At 46.7% G+C, this 13,193-nt stretch overlaps 2 protein-coding genes across 5 annotated transcripts in view; one reads left to right on the top strand and one right to left on the bottom strand.

Moving 5' to 3' along the window:
- atp9b (ATPase phospholipid transporting 9B) overlaps nt 1–7,588 on the top strand; it is a 24,196-nt gene extending 16,608 nt beyond the window's left edge. For 3 of the 4 annotated variants that reach the window (XM_024295605.2, XM_024295618.1, XM_024295629.2), the window contains 15 exons: nt 1,272–1,433; nt 1,545–1,637; nt 2,232–2,315; nt 2,385–2,555; nt 3,324–3,422; nt 3,497–3,586; nt 3,655–3,799; nt 3,871–3,935; nt 4,042–4,197; nt 4,266–4,330; nt 4,414–4,522; nt 4,591–4,648; nt 5,309–5,512; nt 5,621–5,653; nt 6,977–7,588. In XM_024295605.2, coding sequence (XP_024151373.1) covers nt 1,272–1,433; nt 1,545–1,637; nt 2,232–2,315; nt 2,385–2,555; nt 3,324–3,422; nt 3,497–3,586; nt 3,655–3,799; nt 3,871–3,935; nt 4,042–4,197; nt 4,266–4,330; nt 4,414–4,522; nt 4,591–4,648; nt 5,309–5,512; nt 5,621–5,653; nt 6,977–7,113 — 1,671 coding nt within the window. In that variant the 3' untranslated portion in view covers nt 7,114–7,588. The remainder of the gene's footprint in view (nt 1–1,271; nt 1,434–1,544; nt 1,638–2,231; nt 2,316–2,384; nt 2,556–3,323; nt 3,423–3,496; nt 3,587–3,654; nt 3,800–3,870; nt 3,936–4,041; nt 4,198–4,265; nt 4,331–4,413; nt 4,523–4,590; nt 4,649–5,308; nt 5,513–5,620; nt 5,654–6,976) is intronic. The other variant, XM_024295610.1, reaches the window with a different exon arrangement.
- A 737-nt stretch (nt 7,589–8,325) lies between these two features.
- Nucleotides 8,326–13,193, bottom strand: part of asns (asparagine synthetase) — a 5,399-nt gene continuing 531 nt past the window's right edge. The window contains exons 2-12 of the mRNA XM_036214220.1: nt 11,606–11,860; nt 11,305–11,542; nt 11,045–11,230; nt 10,878–10,979; nt 10,664–10,791; nt 10,462–10,588; nt 9,597–9,703; nt 9,405–9,505; nt 9,207–9,288; nt 8,981–9,136; nt 8,326–8,916 (exon numbers count right to left, since the gene is read on the bottom strand). Of these exons, the coding sequence (XP_036070113.1) occupies nt 8,707–8,916; nt 8,981–9,136; nt 9,207–9,288; nt 9,405–9,505; nt 9,597–9,703; nt 10,462–10,588; nt 10,664–10,791; nt 10,878–10,979; nt 11,045–11,230; nt 11,305–11,542; nt 11,606–11,854 (1,686 nt within the window). The 5' untranslated portion in view covers nt 11,855–11,860 and the 3' untranslated portion in view covers nt 8,326–8,706. The remainder of the gene's footprint in view (nt 8,917–8,980; nt 9,137–9,206; nt 9,289–9,404; nt 9,506–9,596; nt 9,704–10,461; nt 10,589–10,663; nt 10,792–10,877; nt 10,980–11,044; nt 11,231–11,304; nt 11,543–11,605; nt 11,861–13,193) is intronic.

Here is a 13,193-nt window from a genome sequence, read left to right as displayed (position 1 = left end):
TTGATTGTTTTAATCTCTATCAGTAACTATAATATTGAATCAAAAATTGAGGGGAAAGCTTTTTGCTCGTCTCCTGTAGCTCCGCCTCTAGTGGGGAGTTGCTGCTTACGTCTGAAATATGGAGACTGATTCAAAGATATAACTATTGAAATACTGGCATCTATAATGTTTGTTTTCATTTTTGGATACATGATAATGTCCTTCGAAGTGTGCATTATCAAGCCTGAACGGTTGCTTATATGTGTTAATTTATGATAATGCACACTTGGAAGGGCATTATTTCGCACATACCACAATTACATACAAAAAAATAAATATTCAGTTGATTTTTAGCACTTTATACTTGTTTTCAATTTAGATTGCTTTCTCATATTTTAATATTTTTCTTGATATTTTTTATTTTCATATTTTCTCTATTTGAGTTGACATCAACCTTGTCTGCAGCGACACGGGAAAGCGATGTATCTGCTGATTGGCATGATAAAAATAAACAGTTTAGAGAGAAAGTTTCTCTCTTACAGCTTGTTTTTCTTCAGATGAGGACACAAAAGTTTGTTTTAAAGAAGTCTGCAGAGTGATATAGAACATTTGGTGCGCATTATCACTCTGGATTATCACTTTTTAATCTACACCCAGCAGCCAATCAAAATCATGTATTCACTCAGACCGTTGTGTAGCTACAAATGATCTTTGCCACTTGTGCTTTTATCTTAAAATGATTCTAAACAGACTAAGATGTTCTTCTGATTTTTAAATAACCCACAAAAATGGAAATAAACTTGAAAAATCAAAATTTGGATAGGGAGAACTCTCATCTTTTAATGTTAATAAAATATTTTAACACTTTCAAAATTTTAGACGTTATATACTTAGATTTTCCAAACTGAAGTAACAACAGCAATCATTCTTTCAGTGACACGGTAAACATAAGCACATCTTTTAATAAAGTGTGTGTGGGCCGAGGTCTTAACAGGAAGTCCCTGTTTGTAGGTCATTGCAGAACGACCAGCTCTGAGTAAACTGAGTAGGAACACCCTGAGAGTTGTTTTAAGCTCAGCTGAGTCCTCTCTGTGGTGGTGGGGTCAGTTCCTGTTTGTGTGTGTGGGGGGTGGGGGGGGGTCTTATGTGGAGCTGAATGATGCTGCATCTTGAATCAACATATTTCAGAGGGAGATGCCTCCCTTTTTGGTATGAAATAGATGCATTTAGGATGTTTTTTATATATATATGAAACCTGATGGGAGTTTGAGGTCCTCTCTGTGCTTTCTCAGGTGGCGCTGGTCCGGTGGACGGAGAGCGTCGGCCTGACTCTGGTCAACAGAGACCTGACCTCCCTCCAGCTGAAGACTCCGTCTGGACAGATCCTCTCCTTCCACATCCTGCAGATCTTCCCCTTCACCTCCGAGAGCAAAAGGATGGGCATCATCGTCCGGGTCAGAATCCTGCTGTTTGTTCGTCCTTCAGTGGAGAAGGAACGCCGCTCTGCTGGAGCGCTCATGTGACCCACGCCTTTGAAGGACATGTCACTGTTTTATTTTATTCAGGAGGAGTCCACAGGGGACATCACTTTCTACATGAAGGGGGCTGATGTTGCCATGGCGAGCATCGTTCAGTACAATGACTGGCTGGAAGAAGAAGTAAAGTCTCACTAAAAAATTATCCTAACAACCCTCATAAAACAGTTAATTATTGTTCCAGTTAACAGATTTTCAGGTCTCACTCTTTTTTGGTCTCATCTTTACATTTTTTCAAGCATCAAAAATGTGCTACCAAACCAGCCAATCCCAGAGGAGCAGGTTCATGCTGATGTTGAGTCCAGCTGGACTCTCCATGATGGTTCACTTCATGTTAGGATCATCCACAGCTTCATAACTTCACCATCGTATTGGCATTATTGAGTCATTTGGCACCGGGAGGGGGGGCTTTTGATTTAATTATAATTAGTGACCCAGATAAAGTTGAAGTAATTAGTCTGTCATATTCCTGAACCATAGATCCATGTCAGATCTGCCTCTGTCTGTCCGTCAATAACCAATCAGCAAGGCTGACTGGACTCATCGGTTTTTCATATCAGAAATGAAGCGCCCGTGTCCTCTGAACGTCATGGGGGATTGATTGATTTAGTTCAGCTCTTTGCTGAACCCAGGAGGCCGCCCGCTCTGCGTTTGTGGTCATGTGTGCTTGTGTAGAGAGGAGGTGTTGGAGGATCTCACCTGTCTGCTCTCTGTCAGTGTGGGAACATGGCCAGGGAGGGGCTCAGGACTCTGGTGGTGGCCAAGAAGTCTCTGTCTGAGGAGCAGTATCAGGACTTTGAGGTGAGTGCGGTCAGAAGAAGTTCCCCACCTTCAGTTCAGCTCTGAGCCGCGTGTCCTCCTCCGACGCAGAGCCGCTACAGTCAGGCCAAGCTGAGCATCCACGACCGCGCGCTGAAGGTGGCAGCGGTGGTGGAGAGTCTGGAGAGGGAGATGGAGCTGCTGTGTCTGACCGGAGTGGAGGACCAGCTGCAGGCGGACGTGAGGCCCACTCTGGAGCTGCTGAGGAACGCCGGCATCAAGGTGGGGGTGGGGGGACACGGGGAACCAGACAGCTACTCCATCTCAAAAGCTTGATATCTGCACACAGAAATACTAGTCCAGATAGTCACCAGCACATTTGAAATAATTATCTTCATGAGAGAACCGGCACAGACCAGTCTATGCACTTGGACATGCATAACAATATCACTGTTATAACTTTAAAAGTCATTACTTACATTTAAATGTAAACATCAGGGCTTCTCCTCCGTGGTACTATGCGACGCTGAACACCCTCGCCGGCAGACGAGTCTGTAACCCTCCACTTGGAGGTTTGGTTCTTAATCAAACTATTTTGGACAATCCTACCCCTTCAAATGCCCCCACAATTGGAGGGCTAGGGGAAGAATTTGGATTGGACCTTAGTATTGGGAATATAAAGCCTTGTTTCCATTGAGCGGTCCGGTCTGGAGCGGTTTCCGCTTAATGTTGGACCATCACGGTTCTTACGGGGTGAAGCTAGCAACAACAACAACGACGGAGGTCGTCCAACAACTTGTTTTTTCCCGCTGAGCTTCGGACTTCATATATATAAAACAAGATTACAGACAACAAAGAAATACAGAAACTCTTTTGTAGCTCCGCCCTAACCGGTCCGTTCCGTTTTTCTACGGAGCTACAACCAACAGAGGTCCTAAATGGTACTGTCTGGCTTAATAGTTCTGGACCGTACGGTACCGCTCAGTGGAAACAAGGCCTCTGTATTCCAAATCCTCTGGCTGTTCTTCAGCGTTCTCCTCGTTTCCTTAGATCTGGATGCTGACAGGAGACAAGCTTGAAACGGCGACGTGCATCGCCAAAAGCTCCCACTTGGTGTCCAGGAACCAGGACATCCACGTTTTCAGACCGGTAATTTCCCCCCCGCCCGTGTTCTTTGGGCGTCTTCTCGGTGTTGCTGATTGACCTGTTTCTGACTTGTCCAGGTGTCAAACAGAGGAGAAGCTCACCTGGAGCTCAACGCCTTCCGGAGGAAGCATGACTGCGCTCTGGTCATCTCTGGAGACTCTTTGGAGGTACAGGAGCGCACCCCCCCTCACTCATAATCGGACTAAAGACGGTCCTAAAGTTGGTTCTCTATCAGGTGTGCCTGCGGTATTACGAGCACGAGTTCGTGGAGTTGGCCTGCCAGTGTCCGGCGGTGGTCTGCTGCCGCTGCTCCCCCACACAGAAGGCCCAGATCGTCACGCTGCTGCAGCAGCACACGGCCAACAGAACCTGCGCCATCGGTGAGCCGGCCAATCCGGGAGGAGTCTGCTCCTCAAACACGACATACTGAGACGCTCCTCTGTGTTCACAGGCGACGGCGGAAACGACGTCAGCATGATCCAGGCGGCCGACTGCGGCATCGGCATCGAAGGAAAGGTAGGAGGACAAATAATAGGATGTCAAAGCTGGAACTCCGGGGCTCGTCTGGGGGGTTGTAGCTCCTCCGGTGGTTCTCGTCCCTCAGCTGCTGCTCGTTTTGCAGGAGGGGAAGCAGGCGTCGCTGGCTGCAGACTTCTCCATCACACAGTTCAGGCATGTGGGCCGCCTGCTCATGGTTCACGGCAGGAACAGCTACAAGCGCTCGGCGGCGCTCGGCCAGTTCGTCATGCACCGAGGGATGATCATCTCCACCATGCAGGTGAAGTCCTCTTCCAGAGTGGAGGTTGACTCCAGAAACCCTCCTGACTGGACTCTCTTTGTCCCCAGGCGGTCTTCTCCTCCGTTTTCTACTTTGCCTCCGTGCCTCTGTACCAGGGTTTCCTCATGGTCGGGTATGTTTCCGTTTTTGATCTTTTTGATGATTCCCCCCCAAAAGAACAACGGAGAGGCTGAAGGTTATTCCTGATCTCCTCAGGTATGCCACCATCTTCACCATGTTCCCCGTCTTCTCCCTGGTTCTGGACCAGGACGTGAAGCCGGAGATGGCTCTGCTTTACCCGGAGCTTTACAAAGACCTGACCAAGGTGCTTCACCTCCACTTACACCACCTTTACATGCTTCTGTCCACCTGCTAATGCTCCGTCTTCTTCAGGGCCGGTCGCTGTCCTTCAAGACTTTCCTCATCTGGGTCCTGATCAGCATCTATCAAGGTCTGTATGAGGAACCCCCCCACCTCCACCGCCACCCTTCAGCTCGCTCCGTTTCTCAGTATCTTGGGTTTCCAGCTTCGCCCTCGTTCACATGCGGCCTTTTGTGTGGCAGTAAATGGATATTTGTGTAAGTGCTGATCTGTGCTGCTGCTGGAGCGTGACCCCCCCCTACCACCACCACCACTATGAAAGGGCTGCTTAAAGACGGACCGAAGCAGGAACAGCTGGAATGCTGTTTATGAACCCCTCTGTGACCCGTTATGGCCCGCTGAGCTCAGTCCAGTTATGATAAAACGGCGATCAGGATACCGGCGGCGCCCGGAAATGATCATCACCCTGATGTGAGGCGCCCCTCCCCGACTCACCTGCGCCGGATTTCCCCCAAAAGTCCAAGCATTTCTGAATATTCTTCAGATGGATCTGAAATGTAGAAGGTTCTGGAACACTTTCTGTCAGCTGCAACCACACCATCATTCCTCCACCTCCATGTCTCACATGCTGATCAATCTCCTCTTTGGTCGGACGTTTGGTCTGAGTTCTGTTTCCACACAGGAAAAAAAATGATCTAATGTTTGTGAATCTACATGGAAATGTAATGAATACTCCTGGAAAGTTTTGAAACTGTTTTAAATTGCTCAACCTTGTGTTTGGCGCCCCCAGGTGGCATCTTGATGTACGGCGCGCTGCTGCTGTTCGAGTCGGAGTTTGTGCACGTGGTGGCCATCTCCTTCACTGCCCTCATCCTGACCGAGCTGCTGATGGTGGCGCTGACGGTTCGCACGTGGCACTGGCTCATGGTGGTGGCCGAGCTCTTCAGCCTGGCGTGCTACCTCGCCTCCCTCGCCATCCTCAGCGAGTACTTCGGTGGGTCTCCGTCCTCCGTCCAAAAGATGTTTCCTCTGAACCTTTTTTGTCCCCTGAAGGTTTCCTGCTTATGTTTGTGTTTTCCTCTGCTTCTGTGTGCTGCTGCAGGCACAGGCAGGCTGTCCGCCAAAACTTTGCTTGGTAGGTTTACGGCGTTTTACCTCCTCATCATAGGTCAACGGAAAACTCCCATGAGTTTTTCAGAAAAAAAAAATCTCCGTTCGGAAGAATAAGTTAAAACTTTATTTAAATTTGTAGGAACTCACAAATGTTTAACAATTAATCTGGAGGAAAATATTCCTTTGTTTAGGGAAAGCATCATTCATCGCCATGGTGACTCTTCCAATTCCCAGAACCTATTCCGCCATCTAGTGTTGGGTAGAGTTATTACAATGTATCTTCACAGGGGCGTCAAACTCAATCGCACAAGGGGCCAAATTCTAAAACACACCTATGGTCGCGGGCTGTACAGGATAAACCTTTATTAAACACTCTAAAACTGCATTTTAAAACATTATTTTGACATAATTATGAACTAGATATATAGCATTACTAAAAATAATGCTAGAGTGAAAGCTGTAAGCTGAATTTGGCCTCTGAAAACGTTGACGATGATAGCCATTTAAAATATTAGCTAAATGTCAAATTAGCCTAAAAACACTTAAAAAAAATAGGTTAGCCAAAACAGCTAGAATGTAGCTGAAAATATAGCTTAACTTCAAAATATCCTTAAAAACGTAAAAAGAAAAGCCTAATTTAGCTAAAACAGCTAGCATGTAAATATTAGCCTAACTCCAAAACAGCCTAAAAAAACGTAAAAAGAAACGTCTAAAAAAAAGTAACATGTAGCTGAAATATTAGCTAGACCCCAAAATAACCTTAAAAATGTTAGTAATGCCAAAAAAGTCCAAAAACTATCAGAATGGCAATTTTTAAAACTTGAAAACCATAACTTTTTAAACATAATTATAAATAATAAAAAGGCTGGAAAACTTAAAAAACTTTCAATATTTTGCTCTCCATAAAATATATATTTTGTCAAAATTACACAAGTTAGAAATGAGCGCAAGATAACATCAAGCCATCATTAAAATAAAATGAGCTGGAGGGCCGGATCCGGCCCCTGGGCCTTGACTTTGACACGTCTCTGGACAGAAGTTTCAGGGAGTGTCTTGGTCTGATCCAGACCCAAAGTCCTCTGATGGTCCTGTTGGTTTGGCGGGTCTGAAAGCTGATAGCGCCCCCAGCTGCATGACTTCTCTCCTGAAAGCTGCACGTCAGGAGGGGGAGGGGCATTTTACTGGACTGTCCCAGAGGGGGAGGAGCCTTAGATAAATCAGAACTTTTTCCGCTTGATACATCATCACCTCTTCATTTCTGCTGCTGCATGGTTGCTCTCCACCCCCTCACCAATGACCCCCCCCACTCTGCAGCAGTCTGACTGTGACTCTGATGTTCCTCCAGATCGCTCCTACATCACCACCTGGCCTTTCCTGTGGAAGGTGTCCGCCATCACACTCGTCAGCTGTCTTCCTCTCTACATCATCAAATACCTAAAGCGCAAGTTCTCGCCCCCCAGCTACTCCAAGCTGTCCTCCTGATTCAGGCGGTGGAGGGGGGCGCTCACGGATCCGGCGGGTTTTACTTGAAGCACAGGAGCAGCTTTTTAAAACGAACAGTTTTATAGAGTTCGGGTTTTTATAAGCGCCGAGTTTTTACGTTTTTTAATCAGGTTTGTTTGAAAGAAGCGTCATCACAATCCTGAACCTCCACCTGAACCTCCACCTGCCCCACCCTCAGTGACCACTGTTAGCACTCTCGACGATCAAACTCCTGAAGGAGGAATGAGTTTTATCATTGCCTCCGTCTCTGATCAGCACCTTCACGTTCTCGATGTTGAGCAGGTCTGCTGCTGGTTCCTTTGTTCATTCCTCGTTTTCTGAACGCCGGCGGCGCCTTTGCTGTGACGGAAGCAGCAGAGGGACGCCGCGGACTGCACTTGAAGTTCTTCATCTGTGTTCTGCTGTTTATGTCTGTCAAACAATCTGTGGTAAATAAAAAAAACAAGAAGGCTGAGGAGCTTCTTCTGTTTTTCTTGAGTGAAATGTATCATGTGGCTGTTAAAGAGAGACCAAGAGTTACATGAACATCTCAACTCCACCTTCTGGAAACGATAGTATCAAGGTAAATACGCAGTAAACATAAATATAATTTAATGCCTCAACCTGAAGTCATTTCAGACACCTTTTTAAATATCTTTCAGATTTTTCTGTAAAGAATGACACCGTCTGAAATTCTTTGTTTTCATTGTCCAAGGCGGGAGTCGAACTCGCGATCTTCTGATCGGCAGCAAGAGGCCACCAGAGGGCAGCAAACAAGCTCGCGAGGTCAAGACCCGTTCTGCGCAATCGCAGAGTAAAGCTTCAAATCTGACAAGTGCATAAAATAATCTGTAGAAAAATAAAAAGATGTTGGAAAACATCAGAATAAAAAGAAAAGAAAAACCATTGTATTTAAAGGGATTGAAGTCTACGAAGGATGGAGGGGTTTTGGATGGCTGAGACAGAGTCGGAGACTCAAAGTGATCTGACACGTAAGTGAAAACCTTTGATGCTGTTTTGTCTTTGTTTTTTTTTTCTTTCAGATTTAATCAACATTTATAAGTTAAAAGAAACTCAAATCACTCAAATATTCACTTGGTCTTGTTGGCTGGAGTTAGCGCTTTGCTAGCTCCACTGCGTCACCATGTTAAAACTTAACACCTTTGATGTTTATTATAAGGTTGAGCGCATAATTGAGGAGAGACGAACATCTGAGTTTAGATGAAAATTTATTTTACGGAAGGCAGCCAGAAGTTTGAAATGAAAAAGTTCCTCGCAAACAAAAAACATAAAGACGACAGCACTGAGGGTGAAGCAGCTGAGACTCGCAGAAGACAACAAGGCTGTCGGCAGAACCAGGAAATTGTGGATCAACCACTGAAGGACACTCGTACCTGGGCAGACAGGTGAGTCACAGATTCTGAGCACATTTTAACTTCACTGACCATCAGAAACCCACACCATGATACTTTCTCCTCAAGTTTCAGCAGAACAGGAACAAAAAAGGCTTAGAAATTCCCAGAGGAAGAACTAGAAAGTTCTTCCATGAACCTTCAGAACCGACACCTGAAGTTCTAGGAGGAGCAGCCTGCATCACTGATCCTTGTCGGGCTTGTAGATGGACAGGGTTCGGGCCGACGGGTCGGCCGCTTCGATCCAGCGCGGCATCCAATAGTGGGACAGCCACTGGGCCCGGCCCGGGTACAGCTTCTCGAACACCTGCCTGAAGTAGTAGGCCTCTTTGGTGGTGGGGGGGTTGTGGGGGAACGTCTTGGAGGCCTTCTCCATCTGGTCGTCGTTGACCTGCAGGAAGCCGGAGCTCAGACAAAGTTCTGATGAAGGACCCAACCATTTGGAAAACACTTACGATGGAGTCCAGGTGCTCCTGCAGACAGGTGTACCAGGACTTCTTCACGGACATCATCCCGTCACTGAAGGCCTCCTTGCGCCTCCACAGGATCTCCTCGGGAATCAGGTTGAGACCTTTGAAGGAATCCCTGAGGAGGTGCTTCTCCACTCCGTCCTGTCAGAGCAAACGTCAGATCAAACCTGTTCCTTCAGGCTGGAGGAGCAGGCGCGGTGAGTTCACTGACCTTAGGAACTCTCATGTTCTCAGGTAGGGACAAGTAGTACGCAGTGAATCTGTGGTCCAGGAAGGGAACCCTGAGCTCCAGCCTGAGGAATACGACCAGACACCGCCATGAAAATCCCAACACCACTGACTTACTGCACTGAATTATGGGTAATCTCTGTTTAAAAGAGCTTGAATGCAGCTCTAGTACATCCGATACCCGTGGGCGGCGGTCGTGCGGTCGGCCCGGAGGACGTCGAACAAGTACAGCTCCTTCAGCAGACGGACGCTGTCCTTCGCCGCTGCTGCAGCCGATGGAGCCTGAGGGGGAGGAGCTCCTGTAAGTACGTTCCCCCCCAACACAGAAACATCAACCTAGAAAGGGAGGAGGTGCACGTGCACGTTCACCTGCCTTGTGGAAGTAGATGTATCCCTGAGTGAGTTCGTCCGATCCTTCTCCAGAGAAGATCACCACGCTGTCCGTCTTCTCTCGGATGTACTTGGACACCAAATACATTCCTGGAGACAAACGTTACCATTTTAACCCGATTCGTAATGGAGCAGAACAGAACCAAGAGAGGGAATCTTTCCTGGGGCTCCTGAACGCATCATAGCTGTGACTGCAGAGCGACTTAGAGGAATGTGTTGACGCAGCGCGAACGGAGCTTTGAAGTCAGCACAAACCCGAACAAAAGACGCATCTGATCATGTTCCTGCAACAACAGTAGTCCCGATTCTCCATCATCAGGTCTGACTGAACTAAAATGTCACATATTTCTTCCTGAATAAAGATCAAACATGGTGACTGTTGAGTCTGTGACTGTAGTAGGTGAGAGGGAGGATGTTACTGAAACTGGAATCCATCAAGGACGATCGTCTTATCATGAGACCAACTTGTTATGCTACGAACACGCCGATCATTCTTGAATGTGCTTTAGCGTTTGGTGTTCACACTGAACTGCTGCCGCCTAAGACTAGTGTGTTAATTGATTGCGTACTGAAAGTTCAACTGGTTGAATATTTTCACACGTAATCACCGGGACTCGGATTTGGTAGTGACTTGTGGGTAGTGTCTATGGAAGTACCAACAGTTGTAGACGTTATAAAGGATAAAGGTTTGTTTTCGACTGGATTAATGTGATACCAAGAGAGACAATTATAGGAACAGAGCTCTAATAATAAAAAACCGGCTCAATGCGTGTTCATCAAATTGCGACCAGCGCGTTCTTGAACGCACCACACTGTGGTTCTGCTGCTAGAAGTGGACCTTCTCTCACCGACTGAGGCTCGGATGGTGGTGATGTCGTAGGTCTCCAGGTGGAAGATGACCTCGTCCACGGCGCGGATGCCTTCCTCTGCAGTGAAGTTCACCTCGTGGTGTTCGCTGCCGATGTGCGCCGCCACCTGAAATCCAGAGGCGGAGCTAAAGAGGAGGAGCAGCTTTACATGCGCTCATACACCCACGAGAGGAACGCCCACCTTACGAGCAGCCAGGATGTCCGGACTATCTTCGGATCCGATGGAAAACGTCTGAATTTTGTACGGCAGCTTCTCCTCTTTGGCCAGCTTGAGGAGCAGAGCGGCGATCAGGCTGGAGTCCAGGCCACCTGATGATACAAGACCGCACTGATGTTAAAACACAAACTCCTGATGTGATCAGAGGTCGCCCAACGACAGCAGAACTTCTGTTTACCCGACAGCAGGCAGCCGATCCGCCGGTGCGCCATCAGCCGCTTCCTCACGCCGTTCTCCAAAAGGCTCCTGATGTTGCTCTTCACCGTTTCTTCATCCAAACCTGCAGACAGGAGATTTCAGACACAGGTCTGGAGGAGCCACGGCCGGCGGTGGGCGTGTCCTCACCTGCGGCCAGTGTCTGCAGAGGATCGTGGAGGGCGTGCGCCGGCTCCTGCGTGCAGCAGTGGAACGGCTCCATCTGAACGGACTGGACCTTCCCGCTCAGCTTCAGGTCGAACACCTCGATGTGTCCCGGCAGGAAGGGCTCGATCTTGACCTCCGTGCTCATGGAGTGGCTGATGTTGGTGAGACCTGCGAGCAGAGCAGCGTCACACTCTCAGAGGTCGCTCATCGACGTCCAACTCACAGACGTCAAGCTCACCAACCTTTTGCTTCAGAGCAGACGGCCAGGAAGCCATCGTCCGTCAGGAGCTTGAACAAGGGCCGCACGCCGTACGTGTCCCTCCCCAGGTGCACCTTTCTGTTTGCCGTGTCCAGCAGGATGAAGGCAAAAACGCCGTCCAGGAGGGACGCCATTTTCTTGATGCCGAAACGGTCGTACAGATGGAGCAGCACCTCGCCGTCCACTTTGGTTTGGAAGTCAAAGTCGAAAGTTTTCTGGAGCTGCAGAGAGGACCGGTTCAAGGTTCAGGAAGCAGCTAGGGGGCGGGGCAACGGCGGGCTTACCGTGTGGTGGTTGTAGATCTCCCCGTTGTAGCACAGCCACAGGTACGGGAACTTCTTGATGCGCAGCGGCTGCATCCCGTACAGCTGATCCACGATGGCGAGCCGGTGGAAGCCGAAGCAGCAGTTGGTGAAGCCGTTGACGTTCTCGAAGCGGAACGCATCCGGGCCTCTGTGGGCGATCTTCATGGCACACGTGCACTGGACCGACAGGCACTCATCGCTGCCGAACAGAGCCCAGATCCCACACATGGTCCTCTGCAGAGAGAGGAGGAAGTGCAGACTCAATCAAGAACACACCTCAGATCGCGGGCCGAACTGGATAAACATTTATTGAACATATTAAAACTACATTTTGAAAACTGTAACTTTATAACATAATTATGAACTAGACATATAGCATTACTAAAAATAATGCTAGAGTGAAAGCTGTAAACTGAATTTGGCCACTGAAAACGCTGACGATGATAGCCATTTAAAATATTAGCTAAATGTCAAATTAGCCAAAACAGCTAGCATGTAAATGTTTGCCTAATTCCAAAACAACCTTAAAAAACTTAAAAATAAAAGCCTAAATTAGCTAAAACAGCTAGAATGTAGCTGGAAAAATATCTCAACTTCAAAATATATTAAAAAAATCTGAAAAAGACTAAATTAGCCAAAACAACTGGCATGAAAATATGAGCTTAACTCCAAAAAAGTCTTAAAAACTTAAAAAGAAAAGCCTAAATTAGCCAAAACAGCTAGCATGTAGCTGAAAAATAGCTAAACTTCAAAATATCCTAAAAAAAAATGCAAAAAGACTAAATTAGCCAAAAAAGCTAGCATGTAAATATTAGCCTAACTCTAACACAGCCTAAAAAAATTGTAAAAGAAAAGCCTAAATTAGCCAAAACAAGTAGCACGTAACTGAAATATTAGCTAGACCCCAAAATAGCCTTAAAAATGTTAGTAATGCCAAAATAGTCCAAAAAAAACAATTTTTAAAACTTTAGAACCATAACTTTTTAAACATAATTATAAATAATAAAAAAAGGCAGAAAACCTTAAATAACTTTTGATATTTTGCTCTCCATAAAATTCATATTTTGTTTAAATTATACAAGTTAGAAACAAGCGCAAGATAACATCGGGCCATTAATAACAAAATAATATGATGAGGAGGGCCAGGTATAATTAGATGGAGGGCCGAAACCGGCCCTCGGGCCTTGACTGTAACACGTGACTTAGGTGGAACCAGGTCGCCCCAGAGGATAAACTTCAGGACCTCTGAGTCTTGATGGTTTTTGTGAATCAAAAACATGTAGTCTATTAAGAAGCTTCTGGACTGGCCACCTGATCCATGCCAGTTTCATCCAGAACTTTTACCTGATCCAGATTGTTCAGACCAAATCTGAGCTTCATCATTCTGATGTTGAAGGATGATCATCAGGATGATAAGTACATCATCTTCCAGCAGATTTGGTGGAAATTGTCATGTCAGCTGCTCTCTTTAGAAATCAGGGTGAGTCACGTGACCTGGTGATCTTGCTATTTTTTTTCTAGGAACTATTCTTTTTTTTCTTGTTTTTTTTTTTATTTTTTTTTTTTT

The sequence above is a fragment of the Oryzias melastigma genome, linkage group LG11 (genome assembly GCF_002922805.2).
Source record: "Oryzias melastigma strain HK-1 linkage group LG11, ASM292280v2, whole genome shotgun sequence".
NCBI lineage: Eukaryota > Metazoa > Chordata > Actinopteri > Beloniformes > Adrianichthyidae > Oryzias > Oryzias melastigma.
This window is presented reverse-complemented; position numbering and strand designations above follow the sequence as displayed.